This window comes from Trachemys scripta, chromosome 1, assembly GCF_013100865.1.
Source record: "Trachemys scripta elegans isolate TJP31775 chromosome 1, CAS_Tse_1.0, whole genome shotgun sequence".
Taxonomy (NCBI): Eukaryota; Metazoa; Chordata; order Testudines; family Emydidae; genus Trachemys; species Trachemys scripta.
In genome coordinates, this window is record NC_048298.1 from 296,167,123 (window position 1) to 296,193,643 (window position 26,521).

Sequence of the window (26,521 nt, forward strand, 5' to 3'; positions counted from 1 at the left end):
GGCATAGGAGCCAGTACCAGAGACTTTATTAAATGAACAGTGCAAAGGGAAATAAAATTTTAGCGGAGTGCAGGGCTTGAACATCGGAGTTATAGGAGATGAAATAGGGTGGGGAGGGACAGTATGATGTCAAGACTTTGAGAGAGGACAAAAGTTAAATTTGATCCATAAGGAGAAGCAAATCCAGTGAAATAAATCAGAAGTCTGTTCCAGACCAGGCCCCAAGATTTCACAGTCCCTGTACAGCTCATTTTTCATGTGATAGCTCATGTCATCTTGAGCCATGTATTCGGTCAATGCAGTAGTGCATTGGTGCAGCTGCAGACAGTGCAGCTGTTGAAGTAAGCTAACCTCTCTTTGGGAGAACTTTTGGGTGTGAATAGGTGCCATTTGTTCCTTGCTGCTTACCGTGACGCAGTAGTGATGTCTGATTAACTGCCAGTTCAAGCTTTATTTTAATGAGAGGGGCCTTTCACAAGACAGCCCTAATAGCAGTTTTAAAACTCCAATGTTCACAGATAACTCCATATGATGACAACAACTTGCGAGGGGGGGGGGGGGAGAGGAGAGGACAGGGGAGGAGTACTATATTTGGCAAGATACCCTTCTTTCCTCTCCTTCCCCTCCCCCCCCCCCCAAAAAAAAAAAAAAACCTCTTCATCCAGGTCCTGCTTCATGTAGCAGGCTCAGTGGATGGTACCTACAGTATCTTGTAGTGCCCACATTTCTGACAGCTTCTCCTCTACCTTGGATTTAAAAGATGTAAACTTTAGAGGGCTGATGTGAAAGTTTTAAAACATGATTAATCATAAATCAAACTTGTTTACAGAAAGCATGATCTCACCTGAAGTTCCCTCTTTTTAAAAAATATGGAACAGTGTTCTATAATTCAACAACAGAAAGACCGAGTAGGGGATTATAGCCTGGCACGAGGTATAGTGTGGAGAAGACTTCCTCTCCTCAGAAAAGACTCCTCACTGAACAAAAGAAAGTAACATGTGAGTTATCAGCAGCACAAAATGGAGGTTGAGGAACATGCCAGTTATTGATGTGAACAGCTATTAAAATTAATAATTGCATGAATGAGCTCTGTCGTCCTGATTCAGGGCACAAACAGTTCAACGGTGGGATCAGGAAGAATTGTACTCCTCTGGTACAGCAGTGCCCAGTTAAATGCACGATTGAGGGGGTGGAGGCTTGATTACATCTCATTGGCAGCAGGATACCAGGACATTTTGGCTTTTCAGTAGAGAAATTCACAGGTCTGACACTCTTGATTATAATGATGGTGACTTGTGCTGATATAATAATGTGAGATGCGAGATTGTTTACTTGTTTCTGAGGCATTAGGCTAATATGTGACACCACAAGCATCTGGTAAAGACACAATTGCTATGTAGCTTTGGCCGTTTTGAACCAAACGGTGCCTATAGTAACATCTTCTGTTCGTTTACAGAGGGCACTCTTGTAAAGAGAATCTCATTATAAAAACGCTGCTTTGCTGAAAGGCTTTCACAGCTTGATGATGCAATTGTCACCATGGAGATTTCATTCCAACAGAAAAGAATGAATTCTATGCGGTCCTGCTTTTGAAATGTGTAAACAGCAGATACCTTCTAATGCCTTTTGTCTAAATCTTCGCCTTGTAAGATAACTTGGACCGGAACATTGGAAAGGAAGTCTATAAATGTTAATGGCAAATTTTATTTTCCATAAACAGCCTGATCTCCAGGGATGAGGTGTGCGTAATGGCAGATTAATGAAGTGGGCATGAATAACAGACTCTGAGCCAAAGACAATAGGGAGGGAAGTATACTTTCCTCAGATTTGAGAGAATTATTCAAATACACTGCTCTGTGAATTTCAGTTGAAGTCTGATTGATTCTCTTTCTTTAAAGAGGAGCTGCCTTTCTGTATTCTCCCGTGGTCCACTTTGAAGACAGCAGGCAGAGACTGCTTTAAAATTTGCATTTTAGTGTTTGACGTAACACTTTTTGGAAGCATTGTCAGTATGGCTGGGCACCTCCTTTCACAGTAATGACCTGTAAAAGGAGCCAGGGGCAGGCTGATTACTCTGATTCAAACAAAGCCAAGAAACCACTCCGGATGTGTAACAGCTGATCACTTTGTTTATCTTTCTCTGGCATAGTCTCTCAAGGGAAGTCCTATCTGTTGACTCATTTATAACTAAACTACTGAAAAATATACTTTAGGGAGCAATCTTGCACTGGCTGGGGGGATGAACAAGAAGACATAAGAGGTCTCTTCTATCTCTGAATGTGTTAGGATTATTCAAGAGCAGACAATGGAAACAGTTACAATTTTACCATCCTAATGCATTACATGGTACTGGCAATCATTCAGCAAAGTGAATGTCACCAGACTTCTTAGGGTTTGTCTACAGAATTTTGGAGCAAGCCTTCCATTTCGGGTGAATGGTCTTGGGTTAGGGAAGCTCATGCTAGTGCTCTAAAAACAACTGTATATAGACAGCACTTGAAAGCTGTAGGTTGGGCTGGATCTTGGCCTATGAAGCTTAGCCAAGGCATTACTTAAGCTGAGTGGCTTATTTTATTTTTAGCTTAATTTGGCTCCTAATAGACATCAGTTAAACATGGTTTAAAATCGATTTAAATGGTTTTTTAGAAGTTCCATTTAGCTTTATGCATTAACTAAATGTGATTTTAAATCATACCTGCAGTAAAAGCAGTGCAACTTTGTGTATAGACAAACTCCAAGTGAACAGGTTTCTGATTACTATTACTTATTTGCTAAAGTCTGCAACTGTGCTTAGGGCTGTACAAAACACACAAGTAAAGTCTGCCAAAAAACCTTAAAACTTAGAAGACACACACTCAGGAAACAAGGTGGGAATAGACTACTGACACTTCTTAAATGAAGTTCTAAAACTCAGTACGTTTGTGAATATTGCGGCAAGGATGAGTGCTTTAAATGGAACTTGACTGAAGAGAGGGTTGAGGTTTTGCAGATTTTTTTAGGAAGGGTGTGCCATGAATGGGGGCAGTGTGAAGAAAAGCATAGAGTTGGGAAGTAGGAAGAAATGACAAAAGGGGTATTTGAGGCTTGCATCATTGGTGGAGTATACATTGAGGGGGGAACACAATAAGAGGTTAGATTGTACATGTAGGCTAGTGCTCCAATGCCAAGGTGATGGGTGTGGTATGAAAACTTAGGCTAGGTCTACACTACCCGCCTGAATTGGCGGATAGAAATCGACCTCTCGGGGATCGATTTATCGCGTCCCGTTGGGACGCGACAATCAATCCCCGAATCGGCGCTCTTACTCCACCAGCGGAGGTGGGAGTAAGCGCCGCCGACAGAAAGCCGCAGAAGTCGATTTTGCCGCTGTCCTCACAGCGGGGTAAGTCGGCTGCGATACGTCGAATTCAGCTACGCTATTCACGTAGCTGAATTTGCGTATCTTAAATCGACTCCCCCCTGTAGTGTAGATGTACCCTTAGATAGAAATGCAGTTGTAAGAACTTGAAGATAAGGACAAAAAATGTGAATTGTCTACTCTGCTTAAGTGGCAAGTCAGTGGAGAGATCCAAACTACTGCATCTCAATCACCCCTTTTTTGTCTGCTTCTGATCTAGCCTGAAGCATTCTATGTCACAAATCTGGCAAGCATGGTCAAAAGGTGTATAGCTATCCATCTGTTTTTAAGATTCTCCATGTATATAGACTGTTACCTTTCCAAAATCCCCAAGCCTTTTGAACTTTCCCCATGGGGTATGATATCATGGTTCTGCATGACAGATGTATAACCATTGGCTTTCCAGTCATTAATGTTCTTTTGCAATCTGCTAAAAACAAGAACAACAGTCCCTTCAGAAACCTTCCCACCCTCAGAGGTTAATTTGGTCATGTAGGGATCTTTTAATGCAGTAGACACTGAAGACAGGGGTTTCCTGCTTTGCATGGCAAGATGATGTGGTTCAGTGGGGCAGCTCTCCTCTCTTGATAACCATTACAGCTCCTATTTCCACCATTGGTCCTCTTCCAATCTTGTCATTCTGAATTCACCTGCTCTCCCATATTATTATGGAACTCATAAAAAGTGAGTCTGCTCCCTCTGCTGGCAGTGCAGCTGACTGGATGAACGAACACTTTTCATAGAAGTCTTCTGTCCAGATGTCGGTACAAAAATATTTAGTTGTAAGGTATTGTATAAAGAAAAATTTAAAAAAATGTGGTCCCACATTCTTTGCCAGATGTGGGGCAGCCAGAAAGAATATCATTGTTTACCACATCAAAAAGAATAAAATCACCAGGGGGTAATGATGCTGAAGTTCCTAAAAGGATATTACAAGTAATATAACTTTAAAAGCTCTTCTCTAAGCTAATCTATATAATTCACACTGTGCCCTTTGTTTTTTAAAAGGTAGTTAGAGTTCTAATTTGTTTTTAGAAGTTGTCAAAACAGGATCAAAAAGGCCAAAAGACAGAACTTGGGAACATTGCCAATCTTTTGCTGGATGGTTAGTGAAATAATTGTAGAGAATGGAAAAATTAAACCTTTTATTTAAAACGAAGTTAAGAGTGAATATAATGAAATATGGCTTGGGTAAGGAGATCTCAGCTATGAACACTAATCTACCCTACCCCAATTTTGACTTTCTATATCAGCTTGCCTTTTTTTTTTTTAATCTTTTGCACAACACGAAGTCAAATTCCTGGCTGGTACTGACTTGATTGCTCAGAGGTATGCCTGCTAGAAGGTGGTTCACATTTCTATGGGTTGCTGTTTGGAGGAGGTGAAGGGGATAGTGGCAGAGAATATGTAACTGCTTAAAATGGGGTTTTCCCCCTTTTCAGTTCGCCTGGAGAAACTGACAAGGCATATCTTCATTGTCACACAGCTTTTGTTGAAATAGCCACAGCAAATTTTGCCTGCAAAACTGTTAGCTGATATACCTGCTGTCAAAGAATATAAATGTGAACTGTAAAAGTAAATTAATTATCCGGTAGCTACTGAATGCAACCTCATATGTAAACAGAAGGCTCTAACCTCATACCATAGTGATACATCTTTTAGTAAATGTGACATTTACATCATTCTATCTTCTTTAGATCTCTCTTCCAGAAGTGTCCATAAAAATGTTTCTTACTCATAACAGATGGTCAAAGCACTGCTTTGAAATTTCTCTGAAGAAGAATCTCTGTTGATTTCATTAGACTTGAAGAGTGTTCATGCCGCTATAGACTTGGAGGAATTTATTGTTATAATTATTATTATGAAAGATCCCATGTTGAATGTATTCCTTTCCTTTTCCTTTGCAGGTGATGTGCCTTCAGGATTTCTTTGGTGAAGATGACATTTTTATTGCATGTGGACCAGAAAAGTTCCGTTACCAGGATGATTTCTTGCTAGATGAAAGTGGTAAGAAAATAGCACATTTTAAAAAAAGACACACTATTAAAGTATGGGGCAGCTTTCCAGATCTTATTTAGCCTGTAAAATAAGGCCAAAATGGTGTCAGATCAGACTATAATACTAGTTTTAGATACAAAATCAGGATGTCTGTTCTTTAATTTTGATTTCTAATACAGAAAACAAAAATAACTGAAAGTTTATGATGAGATTAATAAGGGCCTATTATCAGCTAACTCACAACAAATTCCTATATAAAATCAAGTTCATAGTATTTTTTATAGGAAACGGGGGTTGTGTGAATGGCTAAACTCCTATTTTATATGGTCTTTATTTTAAATCAAATTTGAATGGTCATAGATCTTCTACCGGTCCTTCTTGGCTTATCTCCCATGTACACTTATTCTAGTTTGACATCACACAATTGCTTAAAATTGTCTCTCTTCCTCCCAATCCCAGTAAGTGCTTTCCTCCCAACCCCTCCCATGTAAATCTTTGGAATCTGGATTTTGGTAACACCCCAGGAGTAGCATGAAAAAAAGAAGCTATGTTGTATATGGAAGCCAGTTAATAATGATAAATTAAGACAAACTCCCCATAGAAAACTAAATGAAATCTGTGTTCTATGTAAAGCCTCTCGGAGTCTGATTGCGTAACTTCACTAGAGCAAATAGACCTTAGAGGAAAACATGTTTCTGGTCTGAACTTGCCTACCCTATATTAAAGGATGTTTCTAAGTGCTGGACCATGAGTGGCAGCCAACAAACCGCAAGTTGTCTTGTGCATAAGGCAAAAAAAAAAAAAAAAGGGGGGGGGGGGCTGCAAATTATCTCATTCATTTGTGATGTAGATCAGGCACCAACCAAAGGGCTTGTTTTTCCCTCTCCTTGTCCAGATTTTTTCCTCAGCAGCTGGATGAATGTATCTTGGGGAGAGGGATAGCTCAGTGGTTTGAGCATTGGCCTGTTAAACCTAGGGTTCTGAGTTCAGTCCTTGAGGGGGCCACTTAGGGGTCTGGGGCAAAATCAGTACTTGGTCCTGCTAGTGAAGGCAGGGGGCTGGACTTGATGACCTTCCGGGGTCCCTTCCAGTTCTAGGAGATATGACATATGGAGATATACCTATCTTCATCACCTTTTTCCCCCTTTAAATAATTTATAACATAATGTCTGAGTCTTACAGGACAGTCCTTTGCTTAGAATAAGGAGAAATGCACAGATAGTCATTTTAGATATGGTTAAAGATCACTACTTTCTGATCTTTATATTCAACATATAATAGAAAATGCAATTGTATTTGTCGGACCTATTGAATTGGAAGGTTTGGAGGGTTTTTTTTGGGCTTATCTGGATCCAGACTTATGAGCTTTTGGAGGGTGGGGAAAAGTCCTTTTTCAGTACCTATATTATAAGCTGGGAGATGTGAATGGAAAAAATAGTTAATACATACTGGTAAGCAAGGAAAGTAACATTCTGAAGTGCATGCGTGCACTCGCATACACACGCCTTACATCTGTATAGAACCTTTCATTATAGACTTAATGTGAACATTTTACACAAGAGTTAGTCCGTCCCACATGGACATGTACTGTAGCCTCCTCTGAGGTGCAGTATGGTAACTGTTGAACAACAACAGACAAATTTAGGACAGGAGTTGAAGATGCAAGGGAAATTTAGTAGGCAGCAATACAGATGCCCAAGCTGGAATGTAGCCAGGACGGGCAACGTTAGCACTGCTTACTCATGTGAAGAGATTCAAGTGATCTTTAATGACCAGGACCTCCATTTTGTCTTATCTGCAGCTGCATAGTGTCTCTTAGCACCACGCTGTGGCCTTTGTACAGATCTGACTTGGAGGGAAAAGTGGCAGCTACATGCCCAAACTCCTTCATGTAGATATTTTCTGGAGGTCTCCTATCAAAGTGTCGCCTTGGCCTGACTCTCTCTAGTTCAATTTGCCTTACATAGCATCCTGTCTGCAAGGATGTAGTGTGTGTTTTTGGAACATTTACACTTAAACCTTTATTGTCTAGGGACAAAATAAAAATGATCTGTAAATCGTCACCTGCTTGTGGGAGTTTACCAGAGTGGGGCACTGTGTTTGATTCTCCAATATAGAGAGCTTCAATGAACAGTCACAATTTTTATGTTAGGAATTAGTAAACATAATAAAATCTGACCCCAAAATACATTTCTGTTTCATTGCAGGGTGTGAAGTTTTGCAGCCACTTAATTAGTTCAGCATTTTTTCTTAGGTTTTTACTATGCTGAATTTGCCCAAGTAGCCTACAGTTGATGGCTGACACACCCACCCACATTTCCCAGACATTAATCTCCCTAGGGCTCTCAAGCTGTTACAAATTAAATAAATGAGCTTTCCAAAAAGTTTGTTTTGAAACAGTGCAAAAATTATTTATCAAAAGTCTGAGTTGCATTAAGATTGTTAGCAATGATTGATTTTAGAGTAGCAGCCGTGTTAGTCTGTATCCGTAAAAAGAACAGGAGTACTTGTGGCACCTTAGAGACTAACACATTTATTAGAGCATAATCTTTCTTGGACTACAGCCCACTTCTTCGGATGCATATAGAGTGAAACATATATTGAGGAGATATATATATATATATATATATATATATATACACACACATACAGAGAGCATGAACAGGTGGGAGTTGTCTTACCAACTCTGAGAGGCCAATTAAGTAAGAGAAAAAAACTTTTGAAGTGATAATCAAGATAGCCCAGTACAGACAGTTTGATAAGAAGTGTGAGAATACTTACAAGGGGAGATAGATTCAATGTTTGTAATGGCTCAGCCATTCCCAGTCCTTATTCAATCCTGAGTTGATTGTATCTAGTTTGCATATCAATTCCAGCTCAGCTGTCTCTCGTTGGAGTCTGTTTTTGAAGTTTTTCTGTTGTAAGATAGCCATCCGCAGGTCTGTCACTGAATGACCAGACAGGTTAAAGTGTTCTCCCACTGGTTTTTGAGTATTTTGATTCCTGATGTCAGATTTGTGTCCATTAATTCTTTTGCGGAGAGACTGTCCGGTTTGGCCAATGTACATGGCAGAGGGGCATTGCTGGCACATGATGGCATATATCACATTGGTAGATGTGCAGGTGAACGAGCCCAATGGTATGGCTAATGTGATTAGGTCCTATGATGATGTCACTTGAATAGATATGTGGACAGAGTTGGCATCGGGCTTTGTTACAAGGATAGGTTCCTGGGTCAGTGTTTTTGTTCAGTGATGTGTGGTTGCTGGTGAGTATTTGCTTTAGGTTGGGGGGTTGTCTGTAAGCGAGGACAGGTCTGTCTCCCAAGATCTGTGAGAGTAAAGGATCATCTTTCAGGATAGGTTGTAGATCTCTGATGATGCACTGGAGAGGTTTTTTCACTACATCTCTGGTACTTCCTGATTACAGCCAGATCATAATAACTACACTTGTGTTAATTTGGCCTGAAAAAAGGAAGTGAAGAGGAACTAAAAGTGGAGGGTGGGAAATTAATAGGCAAAGCTTTTTTGAACATTAATGTTCTACTTACTTTTATTCCTATTTTATTAGGAAAAATGCCCATCCTTAGCTCAATGTTTCCCTTACTTGTTTTAATCTCATATGAAAGCTGTAGTAGCTGCTATGTGGGAGGCCCAGGTACTTCAGTCAAGGAGCTGTATTGACCTTGTTTCTGAAGTTGGTTGTTTGCTGGCAATCGGATTATATAACAACTGGCAAAAAGGTCAAATAACTGTGCATTGTCTTGGCTTTCCCAAGGTCCTGTACACACAGGGTGTCATCTTGTGACTGCAAAACATTAACATAGAATATATGCACTAAAATCTCCTAGTTCAGGACTCTTTTTGTGTGGCAATGATCAAAGAAAAAAGGGATTATCAATGAAGTAGACTCAACTTCAGTCAGATTATCAAGCAAATAAGAAACTTCCTCAGTTCTCCAACCCTCATTAGCCTTTCCAATTCCAAGTGTCTGATACCCAGGGCCGGCGCTTCCATTTAGGCGACCTAAGCGGTTGCCTAGGGCACCAGGATTTGGGGGGGGGGGGGGCACGGCATTTTGCCGCCCTCAGCGGCAATTCGGCGGCGGGGGGTTCTTCCGCGCTCTGGGTCTTCGGCGGCAATTCTGCGGCAGATCCTTCACTCGCTCCGGGACTCGCCGCCGAAGTGCCCCGAAGACTGGGAGCGCGGAAGGACCCCCCACCCCCACCACAGAATTGACGACGATGACCGGGAGCGCGGAAGAACCCCCGCCTAGGGCGCCAAAAACCCTGGCGCCGCTCCTGCTGATACCTTAGAATATAGCCGTAGTCATCTTTGTGGTAGGAACATGAATAGTTCACTGTTTTAGGAACTCTTCTTTCGAGCCCCAAATTACCAGGTTTGCTGATGAAAATTGCCTGATGAACACAGGGTTCTTAAACAATAATATAAATAAAAAGAATAGAGTATTGGCAAGAGGACAGCTTGTTATAATACCACTTCATGTTGACAGAGAGCCTATGGCGCCAGATCTAGAGTCTACCTGAGTTTGTACAAACTCCCAATGCCAGGTCTTCTTTCTTAGTAATATAAAACTTCAGTAAAAAGCGGTGTGGTTGGTGATGTAATGATATGTATAATTTTCATCTGTTGCTAACGTTGGTTCAGTGCTTCAAAGTTTTATAAGCACCACACAGTACAAGTGTGAAAGTCTTGGTCATCTCCTATTGAGACACCTCCTATAAAGAGGCTACCGCAAAACAGGCCAAATTAATATCTGCTGCCAAGCAGAGTTCAACAAATATAGAAAGGCTGGATGCAAAAACAAGTTCAGATCACTTGACAAGAACAGGTATTAATGTTAATGGAAACTGTGATGAAAATGACATTCTTCTAGGGAAGAAATAAGACTGGCCTCTTTGAAACCTATTTCACCTTGACTTGCTGGCCAATATTAGTCTTTAGCCTAAGTTCTTTGTGCCAGCAGCTTTATTACATCCTCTTGCAAGGAGGAAATGTTGTGCCAGGAAAATCTGATTATTTCACAAAGGAAAAAAAAAATTAAGGTTAGCAGCATCGCGTTTATACCTGGTAAGTTCCTGTAACCTTGATTATGTCCTGCCTGTGAAAGACCGAAAGGGAAAAAAATCAATCATAATCACCATCTGCTCTGATTTATAGAACACAGGCTGACGTGTTGAGCAGCTTTTTGGCTGGATGCAGGAGCAGGGTGGCTGACTCTCTCTGCCCCCATCAGAAACTGACACTTTGGCAATGGGAAAATTACCATGGGTTCTCGGGACTCAGAGATATAACTGTACTTTCAACAGAGACATGTTTTAATATGTTGTCAACTAACAGGCTTGAGAGAGAGAGATTCTGTATATGAGGCAGAAACAAACTAGGGCATGATGAGCTAGACTTTTACTGTATAAAAGGAACTTTTATTTTAAGAAAATGTTAGCTGTCCTCAGAACACTTTCCTACATGATGCAAGACTGTCCCACTCCAACAGTTTTGTGGCAGTATATGATGAGTACTACAGCTCATTATTGACTTGCTCTTGTCTTTGTGGTATTGAAAAATATCTTGGATTGCAGTTAATTGTTTAAAAGAGAATAAGCTCAAAAGAAACATAACCTAAGTTAAAATGTTAGGAACAGACTGTTAGCTATATAAAAGGCTTTATTTAATAGAATATTATTCAATATTATATCAACAGTGATTTTTTTTCCTCTTCAGGAATTATCCACTAGCATTTTGATTATTTTATAAATATGTTCATTATTTGAATGTTTGACCACTTTATGCAATCATATATATTTCATAACCCTACACTATATTTGCAAGCCATTTGCCTTGACTGTGCCTTTGACTATTCGGTATTCTATCTCTCAGTATTGTATGTGTCATAATTATTTCTGTAATGCACTTCACCTTTTTATCTAATACCCTTTCATAGAAATATGGGGTTAGAAGGGACCTCAAGAGATCATATAATCCATCCCTCTGTGCTGAGGCAGGACCAAGAATACCTAGACCATCCCTGATAGGTGTTTATTTAACTTGTAATGAATCACCTCCAATTATGGGGATTCCACAACCTCCTTAGCTATCTGTGCAGTGTAGGTGTGGTCAATAAGTTATAAGGCACTGGTTCTGCTCCCTGAGTTGATAATTAAATATTTTATAAACAGGACATCAGAGAGTCAAGAGAGCCACATGGACACTAAACAGCCTACACCAGGTGTCCGCAACCTCTGGCATGCGGCTCGCCAGGGTAAGTACCCTGGTGGGCCGGGCCGGTTTGTTTACCTGTCGCGTTGGCAGGTTCAGCCAATCGCGGCTCCCACTGGCCGCGGTTCGCTGCTGGGGTGGCAGGAAGCCGCAGCCAGCACATCCCTCGCCCGCACCACTTCCCACCGCCCCCATTGGCCTGGAGCGGTGAACTGCGGCCAGTGGGAGCCGCGATCGGCCGAACCTGTCAACGCGGCAGGTAAACAAACTGGCCTGGCCTGCCAGGGTACTGACCCTGGCAAGTCGCGTGCCAGAGGTTGCTGACCCTGGCCTACACCTTCACTCACACTATTTGCATGCATATTTACATAACTGACACTTCCTATGAATGTTTCTGTGGACAAAAGGTTAACTCTGTCTAGTCACAGAAAATAATTACTTAGCATTTTAAATAGTCTGACTAAAACATTAATCAATAAAGTAGAGCTGGTCAAAAAATCAATTTTATTTCCATGACACATTTTGAATGAAATTATTTTTGGAAAATGTTCACAGATAATTTTGATTTTTTTTTTTTTTTAATGAAAATGTTGTCAATTCTTTTGGTCAAAAGATCAAAAACTTCATTGAAATCAAACTATTTTCACAAAACCTTTCAATTTTGATGAAACTGCATTTGTTCAGCTGGAAAAAAATTAGTGCAAAAATTTCAACCAGCCCTAAATAAAAGGAAACAAATGTGAAGGTGTCCTTAGCATAAGATCAGCCACTATAATGAAGACCCTACAGATATTGCAACAGTGATCAGTTAATGCCAAAATGCGGGCAGAATGTATTTGCTTTTATTTTTTTCATGAATTTTTTAATTGTAACAGTGTTTTATTCTTTTTTGTATCGCAACCTCTTGGACGTAATTTAGACACTGGGATATTTAAATTAGTTAATCATTGCGGGGAAAGTCTTGTCACTGTGAATGAGTAGCTCTTTTCCCCAACATTAAGTATGTGTTATATTTTCAAATGCAAAAAGATTATGGTCCTGCTTTTAACTGCCAGTTCCATGCACTAATTGATGTATATGACTATGGATAAAGCAAGTAAAATTGGTATGCAGATCTTCATAAGTGTTTTGTGTGCGCACTTGAACCCCTAATTTGTTCATGTGATTACTGCTTTTGCACATATGACTTCTTGTTTTGCAGCCTAGGAGCATCATCTGTGGCTTATGCGGTGCCCCATTCAAGCACATAGAACAAGACTGTTCTTTTTGATTTTTCAAGGCAGTGACTCCTGACTATGTTAAGCTGTTTTGAGTGGGCTTGGAGGGACTTTCATCCATCCTTTCATTTCAGATTGATAAAGTTGCAAAACAAAAGGGGGGGAAAAACACCAACTAGTTGCGTCCTGTGAATTAGCTGGACTCAGTCTCCTCTGAGGCCCCTTAAGCTGTTCAGTGGCTAGATGCTATAATTTTAATATGAGGAAATAGAACAAACTTCAAGTGATGATCCCTATATGGATTCCAAACGTGGGTGCGCACGTATGCCAGGCTCTAGAGCCGGAAGGTTTTAGTAGCAGTGTCCACTGACCCACATGTGCATCGTGCATCCCCTCATGCTCTCAGCTGAGGGTATAATAGGCTGTGCGGGTCGATACCTGTCCAGTTCCCTCTTACCGCCATATGGCCTGAGTCAGAACCCCTGTTCCTTCACGCTCTTAGCTTAATTAAGAGAGTGATCTTCCATCGGTTTTTTTTCTTGTACGTAGTTGTAGATAGCTGTTTTACTGTGTTTGGTATGTGTTTACTGTTATAGTTAGATAAGTTAGCATAGTTCTTCCCCCCACTTGGGGAAGCCCTCCCCACTCCTAGGGACTATGCCCCAGCTTCCAGGCTTTAAAAACTTTGCCTCTTGCCTGCGTTCATTTTCTATGAGCAACGTGCACCAGCATTGTCTGTAATGCCTCAGCAAGGCCCACGTTGTGGCCCATTGTACCCTCTGGAAGTCATTCCTGCCCTGTATGCAGGAAGCTAGAGAACTTCGCCTTTGGAAGTTATTAATGGTGGAACTGGAAGTGCAGTGTCCATCACCAGCGGCAAGAATCCCTCTGACTACCTCCGCAGCACTGGATCCGGCGGTACCAAGGAAGTTGAACAAGACCCACCATGAGACCAAGAAACATGACCATGGGCATAAGAGCAGAACCGCTCAGAAATGCAGCATTTCCTCCCTGAGCCATTCCAGGTCAGGTGAGAAGTCATGTGTCAATCCTTCTGGACCAGCTCCCAAACTCCCCTGGACAGAGGATAAGTAGAAGTGCAGACAGGATCTGCTGATGCAGGCGTGTTTCTTGCCCATACCACCAACAGCACCTGGACCTTCGGGGTTGTCCTATGTGACTCCTCATACTCTTGGTCGCCTAGAACTGCTGCTGTGAACAGAAGAATTGCTCCTTCCATGCCCTTGCTCCCCCTTACTCTCTGGACCACTGCCCTCCTCAGTCCTGCTTTTTCCAGGGGATTAATGCCTACTGCTGCTGACAAGCGGCATGTCCCTCTGTCGCACTGCAGCCCTCCAGTACTGATGGCATTCCCATTACCAGAACCGGTTCTCTGAGTCCAAGGGATTCTCAGAGCCAGAATCCTCATTCTCTCCCGCTTCACACCAGAGTCCCGACTCTCAATGATGGCCACCTCAGTCCCCAGCTTACGATTCTGCTGTGGAACCATGGGACCGCTGCCTGCGAGGACCAGGTACACCAAGAGAAATGACTGCTTAGGAAGGAATACTGCAGAAAGGGATCGGGGGGAGGGGGTCATAGTGCATCACAAGCTAAATGAGAGTCAACAGTGTAGCACTGAAGCAAAAAACAAACATAATTCTGGGATGTATTAGCAGGAGTGTTATTAGCAAGACAAAAAATGTAATTCTTCTGCTCTACTGCATGCTCCTTAGGCCTCAGCCGAAGTACTGTGGCCACTTCTGGGCAGCACATTTCAGGAAAGATGTGGAAAAATTAGAGAAAGTCCAGAAAACAGAGGGAAGACTGAAAAATTGGGTTTGTTTAGTCTGGAGAAGAGAAAACTGAGAGGGGATATAAGTTTCAAGTCCATAAAAGGTTGTTTGAAGGGGGAGGGAGAAAAATTATTCTCCTTAATCCCTGAGGATAGGACAAGAAGCAATGGGCTTAAATTGCAGCAAGGGCAGTTTAGGTTGGACATTAGGACAAACTTCCTACCTGTCAGGGTAATTAAGCACTGGAATAAATTGCCTAGGGAGGTTGTGGAATCTCCATAATTGGAGATATTTAAGAGCAGGTCAGACCAACATCTGTCAGGGATGGTCTATATAATACTTTGTCCTGCCATGAGTGCAGTGGACTGGACTAGATTACCTCTCAAGGTTCCCTTCAGTCCTACGATTCTCTGATTCTATTGGCCCTACTAGCCACCCTGGGATCCCTACTGGGGATTCCAGCACCATCGGTAACCTCGTACCAACTGTCCCCTTTTCACCCTCCAGCACCACCTGCTTATGAGGAAGCGGAGGGAGAGGTGAAACCGGTGCTACCGGTTCCCATGGTGGCCTCTTCATCCCAGACAAGGCGCTTCTTCCTGCATTCCTGTTCCTACTGGATGACCACCGCCAATATCAAGAACTGCTCTGGCGGCTTGCGGAGGATTTGGGATTCCCATTTTAGGAGGTCTAGGAACTGCAGCATCAGCTCCTGGACATCCTCCAGCCCCAGGGGCCTTCTTGAGCAGCTCTCCCCATCAACAAGACCATCCGAGAATTGTCATAAACGTGTGGTACACCCCTGCCTCTTGTATCCCCACTTCTAATAGGGCAGAGAGGAGATACTTTGTCCCCACCAAGGGAAAGGAGTTTCTTTTTACCCATCCTCCCCCCAACTCCCTGATGATCCACACAATGGTGGAGCGAGCCCACCAGCACCCTCAAAAATCCACCTTCGGGGACCATACCTTCCTCTGGCACCCCATATCATCTTTGAGGGCTGTCTTGCCCTATTCACCTGCAATTGGGGCAAGATCCCCATGGACAGTTGGGTACTAGAGATCATCCACCATGGATACTATATAGAATTCCTGTCACTTCCACATCATCAACCCCCCAGCTGCCCCTGGGGGGACTCCTCCCATCAAGACCTCCTCCAACAAGAAGCTGACACTATTCTCCTCAAAGGCACCATAGAGCCAGTCCCACCTCGCTACAGGGGAAGGGGTTCTAGTTCCTGTACTTCCTTATCCCAAGAAGGGTGGAGGGCCTTCGAGTGCTCAACATCTTTATCCAGAAATTCAAATTCCATATGATGACGTTCACATTGATTACAGTAGAACCTCAGAGTTGTGAATACCTTGGGAAAGGAGGTTGTTCGGAACGCTGAACAAAACATTATGGTGGTTCTTTCAAAAGTTTACTACTGAACATTGACTTAGTACAGCTTTGAAACTTTACTATGCAGAAGAAAATCACTGCTTTTAACCATCTTAATTTAAATGAAACAGGCACAGAAACAGTTTCCTTACCTTATTAAATCTTTTTTAAACTTTCCCTTTATTTTTAGTAGTTAAAATTTGTGTACTGTACTGTATTTTCTACCCCTTTTCCCCCCCCCCCCCCCACAGACACACTCTGCTGCTGCCTGATAGCGTACTTCTTGTTCCAAATGAGGTATGTGGGCTGACTGGTCAGTTTGTAACTCTGGTGTTCATAACTCTGAAGTTCTATTGTATCCCTTCCCTCTCCCCAGGAGTCTGGTTTGTGGCTCTCGACATGAAAGATGCCTACTTCCACATCACGACTGCCAGGACAGCAAAGTCCTGATCCCTTGGCAAGTACTGACTTCATGGGTGGTTGACTTGACCCTTCCCAGGTTCTGGTCGTTACTCCTTTCAAACCTCCTACACCACAAGCCATGCTCACAACAGACACCTTCCTCATGGTTTGAGGAGCTGACCTCGACCGCCATACTGCACAGTGTGTCTGGATGCCTTGGGAAGCCAGGATGCATATAAACGTCCTGGAGCTGTGGGCAGTCCATCTTACCTGCCGCTGCCAAGCATTTCTTCCCCTCATACATGCCAAGCACATCCAATTACTTTCCTACAACATTGCAGCAGTAGTCTACATCAACAAACAGAGTGGCGTCAAGTCTCCCTACCTCTTCAGAATCTATCCACCTTTGGACTGAAGCATCAAGTCTCACTCCAGGCCACATACCTCCCAGGCACCCAAAATGCCCTAGCAGATGTGCTTAGCTGGACACTCTATTTGAACCATGAGTGGGAGCCGAAGGATGCCACACTCCAGTGCCTCTTCTGCCACCTGAGAGAACCGCAAACTGTGAGGGAGTACTCACAGGGTGACACCCTTTTCTTTCCCTGGACAGACTCCCTCCACTATGCCTTTTCCCCCCTACTCCTCCTTCCACAAGTCTTGCACAAGGTCTGCGGGGATCAAGTGATTGTAATCCTCATAGCCCCATTTTGGCCACATCAGTTTGGTTCACAGACCCCCTAAACCTCTCCACCCACACACTACTGCACCTCCGCATGCTACCAGATTTCCTCACGCAAGAGCAGGGCCAACTCTGACATGCCAATGCTGGCCCTCTTCACCTTACAGCTTGGTTTTTGGATGAGCTCGGGAATAGGCAGAGCGTGCTCCACCAGTGTGACATCTCCTTACCTAGAGCAGGAGGGCATCCACCAGGGCCTGCTACTAGACAAAATGGAAGCGCTTCATCTCCTCGGCTCACCATCACCAGTGCCCACTGCATATGATATCTGTACCAATAGTCCTTGACTACTTTCTCAAACTCAGTTGGGCCTAGCGCTCAGCTCCATATGGGTCCACCTAGCAACCCTCAGTGCCTTTCTCCCCCGATGGACAGTGTTTCTTTGTTCACATCCTAATACCGTGCACTTCCTAAAAGGTCTGCTGAACACCTTCCTGCCCATACTCAAACACACACCCTCATGGGACTTTAATCTCATTCTCTCCACTCTCATGAAACAACCCTTTGAGCCTCTGGCAATGTCCTCCCTTTCCCATATTTCCATGAAAGTAACCTTCTTTCCTTGGCTAGGTGGGTCAGTGAACTGACCACCAGGATGGCTGATCTGCCCTTACATCATCTTCCACAAAGATAAAGTTTCCTTACTTCTTCACCCTAAATTCCTTCCTAAAGTGCTGTTGGAGTTCCACCTAAATCAGTGTATCCACGTCCCAGGATTCCGCTCCAAACCCCGCACCTCCCACAAGGACTGGGTCCTCGACAACCTCAACATCTGATGTGCATTGACATTCTAACTTCACCAAACTCATTCCTTCAGCCCATCGCCAAGACTTGTTGTAGTGATAGCCAGCCATTTTAACAGCCAAGCCCCTCTCCTCACAGCACATTTCCAAATGGATGCCCAGGTGCATTTGCGAATGCTACACACTCAACATAATGCCCCCGATGTCATCATGGCACACTCTACACTAGCACAAGTAGCCACGGTGGCTTGCCTCACCAACATCTCCTGACAGGACATTTGTCGTGCAGCGACATAGCTTTCCGTACACACTTTCATGTCTTATGCTAGCTACAGACGCAGCTGTGGGCCATGCTATACTACAGACCACATTCCTGAGCACATCCTTTACCCATGTCCACGCTGCTCACTACTCATCCATGTTTGGAATCCATATAGGGAATCACTCAAAAAAGAAGAGGAAGAGGTTCCTTTCCTGTAACTGGAGGTTCTTTGAGATGTGTGGTCCCTATTCAGATTCTAATATCCGCCCTCCATCCCGTCTGCTGTGGACTTGACCACTCAGTGGTAAGAAGGGTACTGGAGAGGTGTCAAGCCACATGGCCTATTCTACCCTCGGCTGAGAGCATGAGGGGATGCGTGACACCCATTTGGGACAATGGACACTGCTACAAAAACCTTCCAGCTCTGGCGCATGGATGGTGCACACGTACATCCACATGTTTGAAATCTAAATCGGAACCATGAACCTCGAAGAAGCTCCTGTTACAGATAAGTAACCTCCTCTTTTGATTTCAGAGTACTTCTGAGATTGGCCTTCCTTGTCTAGGGGTTTTTTTTTTTTTTTTGCCCATCTTGTTATAATTCATTTCCTCTCTGTTGTTAATTTACTCATTAGTTTTGTAGGAAATGTAGCGTAAAATAAAATACTTGTAGTCTCGGCCAAGTCCCTTCATATTTATATTTATTATATTCCATGGATCCTTTCTACCCTAGGGACGACTGGAATCTGAACTATTTGCAAACAGAAACACTTTGACCCTTTGCCAGGTAATTCTTTGAAGCTACAGAGAAGCTTCAATTTTCTCTAGTCATCATGAGTTGTATGATGCACCTTCAGGGTAAATGGATCTTTCAGAGTTCTCTGCGTCATCATTTAGTCTGAAAACCTGAATGTACAATGCCATCTATTAAATGGTATTAGAGTGTAGGGGGGAGGGATAGCTCAGTGGTTTGAGCATTGGCCTGCTAAACCCAGGGTTGTGAGTTCAGTCTTTGAGGGGGCCACTTAGGGATCTGAGGCGAAATCAGTACTTGATCCTGCTAGTGAAGGCAGGGGGCTCAACTCAATGACCTTTCAAGGTCCCTTCCAGTTCTAGGAGATAGGATATCTCTAGTTTAAAAAAAAAAAAAAAAAGGTGCCCCAAAGACCTGGCTCTTCATCAGTTGTTGCTGGTTGGTTCAGAGGTTCCTGCACTGGGACAAATGTATTTAGTCTTATATCACGTTAGAACACCCTGACTCCTCACTTCTTATACTTGGGTATGTTGGGGTCCTACAGGTGCAGAGATACCAAAAGTCTTGAATAAGCACACTTTTCTTTCTAACCAGAAATGTCCACAGCTTTTGTTATACTGTCAGGATCCTTTGAAAAAAGCATAATTATTCAAAATTCATAATTCATTAGCTTTTAGAAAGTAGCAAACTTTCTAAAGGCATATGAGGATAATATATTCATCCTTAATATTCATTAAAGCTTTTTCTTAATCTTATCAAACACAAACTCCCGTACACCAGCTGAGAGTCGAAAACAACCTGGAAAATATTTTAAAGTGCTGAAATCAGAAGCACAGTACATAGTGGTAGGTGTTTCAGAGTAACAGCTGTGTTAGTCTGTATCCGCAAAAAGAAGAACAGGAGTACTTGTGGCACCTTAGAGACTAACAAATTTATTAGAGCATAAGCTTTCGTGGACTACAGCCCACTCCTTCCGAAGAAGTGGGCTGTAGTCCACGAAAGCTTAAGTGGTAGGTGTGCACTTCATACATATTTATATACTTTGTTTACAGGCACAGATATATTAAATATAAAAAATACATTGTAACCTTATTGCAAAGATGTCAGTACAAAACCACTGTATACTGGCTCCTGCGAAATCCACTGTGACCACCCTTTTTTATGACATATTCTGAAATACTGGTACAATGGCATATGTCTCCAAAAAACAAACCCATGGAAACAGTGGATTCTCCTTTCCTCCTCCCTTCCCCTTACAAATTCAGTGTGATATACCTCAATTCAGTGTGTCTGTAAAACCAGTTACCTTCAAAGGAACTCTTCACATAGCATAGCTCATTGGCAGGGGCGGCTCCAAGCACCAGCGCAGCAAGTGCGTGCCTGGGGCGGCAAGCCACGGGGGGCGGCCTGCCGGTTGCCATGAGGGCGGCAGTCAGACTGCCTTTGGTGGCATGCCTGTGGGAGGTCCGCCGGCAATTCAGCGGTGGGTATGCCGAAGGCACAGGACCGGCAGACCTCCTGCAGGCATGCCGCCAAAAGCCACCTGACTGCCGTGCTTGGGGCGGCAAAATACAAAGAGCCGCCCCTGCTCATTGCAGGACTGTATGCTAATGTTCTGTGTGGAATATTCTAAGGATGACTAAGAATTAAGAAAGTTTCCTGTTGCCATGGCATTGAACACATGTAGGTGGTGGGTCATGCAGCTGTGATTTGAATTCAGCAGTTCTTCAGTTGGAGCTTTATCTTTTCAATTTTGTTTGGGAGAAATTATAACACTTGTTTTATGGAAGGAAAATCCTGTGGAGTCTTGAAATGTATTGAAGCAAGATGGGGGAAGAACCAGTGACCGCTTTTTTTTTTTTTTTTTTTTGATATGAGGAAGATGCAGGGTTGCTACTCATTAGCGAAGGGAGGGTGATTAAAAAGCAAAGGAATTTAAATCTCCTGTGTATCTTGTTCTGGCACTGTAAAATAGAAGAAAAAATATCTCTTCTAATCATTTAGAACTGTGACTGATTACCATCAGAAAAACAAGGCAAGGGAGTTTCTAATGAAGACACATGGTCTGGGAGGAGGAATTGTGTTGGACACATGTAAAGAAAGGCAAGATTCAAGGGAGGTGGTTTAATTAGGCTGTAACTTTATTATGTAACACTTCTGGGAACTATCCAGCAATAACTCATACAGTGCAGGTCATGATTCCTTCCTTAATCATTTCCACCTGGTGCGGAGTTGCTGTCAGCCACACAGATTTCCACACCTGATCCCAGCCCCACTGCTGGGACCACTTGTATAAGGATTAGGGTACTGGCTTTGCTATACCAGACATTTGGAGCCCCAGTCCCAATCCCAATCTTCACCTTATTTAGATTTCTCCTAAATCTACTTCCAATTCCAGATCCCCTGTGAAACAAATGTCTGCACTGGACACCTGCCACAAGGAGGTGCCAGCAAGTACCTTGGTTACTAATCTGAGCATGAGAGGGGGCTCAGGCTGGAGGAGCAAGGTTTATATATCCTCTCCTTGGTGCGCAAAGTGAAATAGCTTACCTGAGCTCCATTGGTTTTCCCACTCTTGCAGGTAATGTCTTCTCTTTCTTTTTTTGGCTGTCCCACTCTCCTGACCCTGAGAGAGGGTGAGTACCCTTAAAGGGGTCACTACCCTTTTTCCCCATTAGTCCAGACAAAGACCCCCACCTTGGAAGTTTCAGGGGTTGTACTCTGACCAAAGAACAGATTCAGTGAAACCAGGTATATGTGGGGTATTTTCCTTCTGTCACTGACTTTGCATGGTGTCGTGCACGCACTCTCTCACTCACACCTTAATATCCATTAAATAGATAGGTGAGGAAATGGGCTATCAGAATCCACAATGGGATCAGCTGATATGTAAATACTGGTGGTTATACTGGAGGACTGGAACGCAGTAAATATTGTACTGTTGCCCCTTTTTGAGTTGAGCAGATAATCAAAGTTGGGTTTTCCAGTTGGGAGTACAAATTGGTGATACTCAGCTATTAGCAGTTTTCATAGAATCCTAGGACTGGAAGGGACCTCAGTAGATCATGTAGTCCAGTCCCCTGCACTTATGGCAGGACTAAGTTTATTATCTAGACCATCCCTGACAGGTGTTTGTCTGACTTGATCTTAAAAATCCCCAATGATGGAGATTCCACAACCTCCCTAGGCAATTTATTTCAGTGCTTAACCACCCTGACAGTTAGGAAGTTTTTCCTAATGTCTACCCTAAACCTCCCTTGGTGAAATTTAAGTCCATTGCTTCTTGTCCTATCCTCAGAGATTAAGAACAACAATTCTTCTCCCTCTTCCTTGTAACAACCTTTTATGTACTTGAAAACTGTTACCATGTTCCATCTCAGTCTTCTGTTTTCCACACTAAACAAACCCAATTTTTTCAATCTTCCCTGATAGGCCATGGTTTCTAGACCTGTAATCATTTTTGTTGCTCTTCTCTAGATTCTCTCCAAATTGTCCACATCTTTACACACAATACTCCAGTTGAGGCCTAATCAGCGCGGAGTAGAGCGGAAGAATTACTTCTTGTGTCTTGCTTGCAACACTCCTGCTAATACATCCCAGAATTATGTTCATTTTGTTTTTTTGCAACAGTGTTACACTGTTGACTCATATTTAGCTTGTGGTCCACTGTGACCCCCCGCTCCCTTTCCGCAGTACTTCTTCCTAGGCAGTCATTTCCCATTTTCTATGTGTGCAACTGAAGGAACTCCATTTGTTCCTTCCTAAATGGAGTACTTTGCATTTGTTGTTATTGAATTTCATCCTATTTACTTCAGACCATTTCTCCAGTTTGTCCAGATCATTTTGAATTTTAATCCTATCCTCCAAAGCACTTGCAACCCCTCCCAGTTTGATATCCGCAAACATAAGTGTACTGGCTATGCCATTATCTAAATCATTGATGAAGATATTGAACAGAACCAGATCTAGAACTGATCCCTACGGGACCCCACTCATTATGCCCTTCCAGCATGACTGTGAACCACTGATAACTACTCTCTGGGAATGGTTTTCCAAACAGTTTTGCACCCACCTTATAGTAGCTCCATCTAGATTGCATTTCACTAGTTTGTTCATGAGAAGGTCATGCGAGACAGTGTCAAAAGCTTTACTAAAGTCGAGATATACCATGTCTACAGCTTCCCTGCTATCCACAAGGCTTGTTACCCTGTCAAAGAAAGCTATAAGGTTGGTTTGATGCTATTTGTTCTTGACAAATCCACGCTGATGGTTATTTATCACCATATTATTTTCTAGATGTTTGCAAATTGATTGTTTAATTATCTGCTCAATTACCTTTCCGGGTGCAGAAGTTAAGGTGACTGGTCGATAATTCTCCAGGTTGTCCTTTTTTCCTTTTTATAGATTGGAAAAGGGCAAATATAGTGCCAGTCTTCTGGAATTTCTCCCGTCTTCCATGACTTTTCAAAGATAATCGCTAATGGCTCAGATAGCTCCTCAGTCAGCTCCTTGAGTATTCTACGATGCATTTTGTCAGGCCCTGGTGACTTGAAGACATCTACTTTGTCTGTAATTTTTAACTTGTTCTTTTCCTATTTTAGCCTCTGATCCTACCTCATTTTCACTAGCATTCGCTATGTTAGACATCCAATCACCACCAACCTTCTTGTGAAAACCGAAACAAAGAAGTCATTAAGTAATTCTGCCATTTCCAATTTTTCTGTTATTATTCCCCCCCCCCATTGAGTAAAGAGCCTACTCTGTCCTTGGTCTTCCTCTTACTTCTAATGTATTTGTAGAATGTTTTCTTGTTACCCTTTGTCTCTAGCTAGTTTGATTTAGTTTTGTGCCTTGGCCTTTCTAATTTTGTCCCTACATATTTGTGTTATTTGTTTATATTTATCCTTTGTTTCTTTATTTACAAAGTGGGTACACAGTCGTGTGTGTCTGAATGCAGAGGGAATCAAATAACAGGAAACAGTTACTTTTGCTCACATCATCAAGAGAGGGTTTTTTCAAACCCAGCACCCCGTCCCAAAAAACCTCTCCCCAGTTTTCTTCCAAGGTCAGCCACAGATTTTCAGCTACTCCTTCTGGCTCTCCCTGGTCCAGGCACAATATGCAGTCGAACCTTTCTCCCATGTGGTGACTTCAAGACACCTCCGTGACTTCAGCCCTTGGCAGCTGGGAGTTGCAGTGTCCTCCCATCACCTGCAGTGGCAGAGAGCTCTGGGGTACCCTGGCTGCTGAAGGAGGTGGGGACCCCTGAAAGCTCCAAGCTGCTGGGAGGACTCTGCAGTTCCAGCTGCCACAGGCAGCTAGGGGCTCTGAGCTGAGTAGCTCCTGGCCGCTGTGGGTGGCAGGGACCCCCTGTGGCTCTCAGCCAGCATGGGTGGTGTTGGGACTCCGCTGCTCCCCATTTTGTCACAGATACTTTTAGTAAAAGTGACAGGTAGGTCGTGGGTGTCCGTGAATTTTTCTTTGTTACTGGTGATCTGTCCAGGACTTTTACTAAAATTATCTGTGACAAAATCTTAGCCTTAATTATGTGATATATGAACCAAGTAGCCTTACTTTAGGACCAGGTAAACTGATTGAAATGATAATTAAAAATAGAATTATAAAACACCTATATGAACATACTATGCTGATTTGTTCCGATCACCGGGTCTATGAAGTAAAATTTTGCCTCACTAAGTTATTAGAGTTCTTTGAGATTGTCAACAAAATAGTTGATAAAGATGAAACCAGCTGATATAACTTACAGGAGTTTCAAAAAGCCTTTGAATGTATTTTGAGTGGCTTTTTAGCCTCAGAAGAAGCTATTAAAGAAACTAAGTACCCAGGAGTTAAAGCATTGTTGTAGATTAGAAATTGGGTAAGTAGAAAACAGAGTGGAGAAAATTTGGTCAGTTTTCACTTTGGCAACAAATAAAGGCAGGAGGGGGGATGCTTTAAGATGCCACGTTAGGACTGATGGTGCCTAGTAGACACCAATGATCTGGAAAAAGGGGGTGAATAGTAAAGCTAGTCAGGATTTTTTCAACTGATTAAAAAAAAAAAAAAGAGTAATTTGTCAAAATCAAAACTGTTTGGAAAACAGGGTTAAGCTTGGCAAGTTTCCCAGCTTGAAGAAATGTTGGAGGAAAAATGTTTTCAAAATGTTGAATCGGAATGTTTCAACTTTTTTCAAAATGAAAAACTCCAGTTTTCCAGCTTGAAATGATTTTTTGTTTCAAAATTCAAGCTAGACCAAAAAAAGTTCAAAAAAAGGAAAAAGGGTTAAAATAGAAATGAAACATTTAAAAATCACCCAAACAAAATGTTTTCATTTACCCAAAGTGGAAAGAAGAAATGGTTTTTTTGGATCACAAATATTTGAGATTTTCACTTTGTCCCAATTTAAGATGGGGGTGGGAGGATTTCAAACTCTCAGATATTTGAGGGACAGGAATACTCTTTTTTTGCCCGGCTTTAGTGAGCAGTGCAGTGGCAGCATTTGCAAATAGCAAGTTTGTTTTGACAAATGCAACATAAAGCACCTTGGATGGAATTATTTCAACTATTTGTACATATTTCTGTAACCACTGAGGGAAAATCCCAGCCAGCAATTCTAGACAGCCTATGCTCTGTGTAGTTGAGATGTTTTAACAAACAAGGAAACAAAACCATATAACTTTAAGGTGGATCATAAGTGAAATGGAATAGAAAATATTGAAATATTATGTCATTATATAAAAATTGTTGGCACACTCTCCTGGAATACTACATTCGGTTCTAGTCAACTTATCTCAGAGAGGTAACAGAAATAGAACGGGTTCAGATACAGGTGATGAAAATAGTTAGAGGGATAGAGGAGACTTGAAAAGAGATTGAAAAGACTGGGTCTTTTTAGCTTATAGTGGAGGCAAATGAGAGGTCATAATGGAAGAACGCAGTTAGTTGTGTGGAGAAGATAAATCCTGCATTCCTATTTACACTTTCTTACAATACAAGAGCAAGGGGCCTTCAATGAAGATGAAGGGTACACATTTTATAATGGAAAAAGGAAATACCTTTTTCTCAATGTGGATTTTATTGCCACAAAATACCAGTGAGGCCAAAAGCTTAAAGGGCTAAGCATTTGTGTTCTGTTCAGGATCTTAGACTGTTTTCATCACTATCTGCCTACCAATATTGGCCTAATTCTCTTCTTGCATTAGTTTTATTTATGCAGGTGGAAGTCAATAGAATTATCACGGCTCTCCACAGGTGTGAGGGAGAAATCAGGCTTATTTTTCTAAATGGAGAAGGGATGTTAGAGATCAGCATAAAATATGGAAAGTTAAGGGTTTTCTCTTTAACCTGAAGGACAAGCTTAGCCATCCTTGCTTCTAGTTGAGGGATGGGCAGCAAGTTAATTCAGCTTCTGTCTCACTCCTCTTCTTCTTTCATCTTTTTTACCAGTTTCACCAGCCTTCTTTATTTTTCTTTCCCTCCCAGCTGGTGAATGGGGTCATTCTTGGCCCCTTTTCACTTCATAGCTCCCTAAAGTCCCCAAACCATGGAAACAGGGTGTCTTTACAGAGGTAGATGCTGCACGTCTGCCTGCTCC

At 42.5% G+C, this 26,521-nt stretch overlaps 1 protein-coding gene across 3 annotated transcripts in view; it reads left to right on the top strand.

Annotated features, from left to right (window-relative positions):
• DCLK1 (doublecortin like kinase 1) overlaps positions 1 to 26,521 on the top strand; it is a 348,042-nt gene that overhangs the window by 184,777 nt on the left and 136,744 nt on the right. For all 3 annotated transcript variants that reach the window (XM_034758612.1, XM_034758613.1, XM_034758615.1), the window contains exon 4: positions 5,305 to 5,404. In XM_034758612.1, coding sequence (XP_034614503.1) covers positions 5,305 to 5,404 — 100 coding nt within the window. The remainder of the gene's footprint in view (positions 1 to 5,304; positions 5,405 to 26,521) is intronic.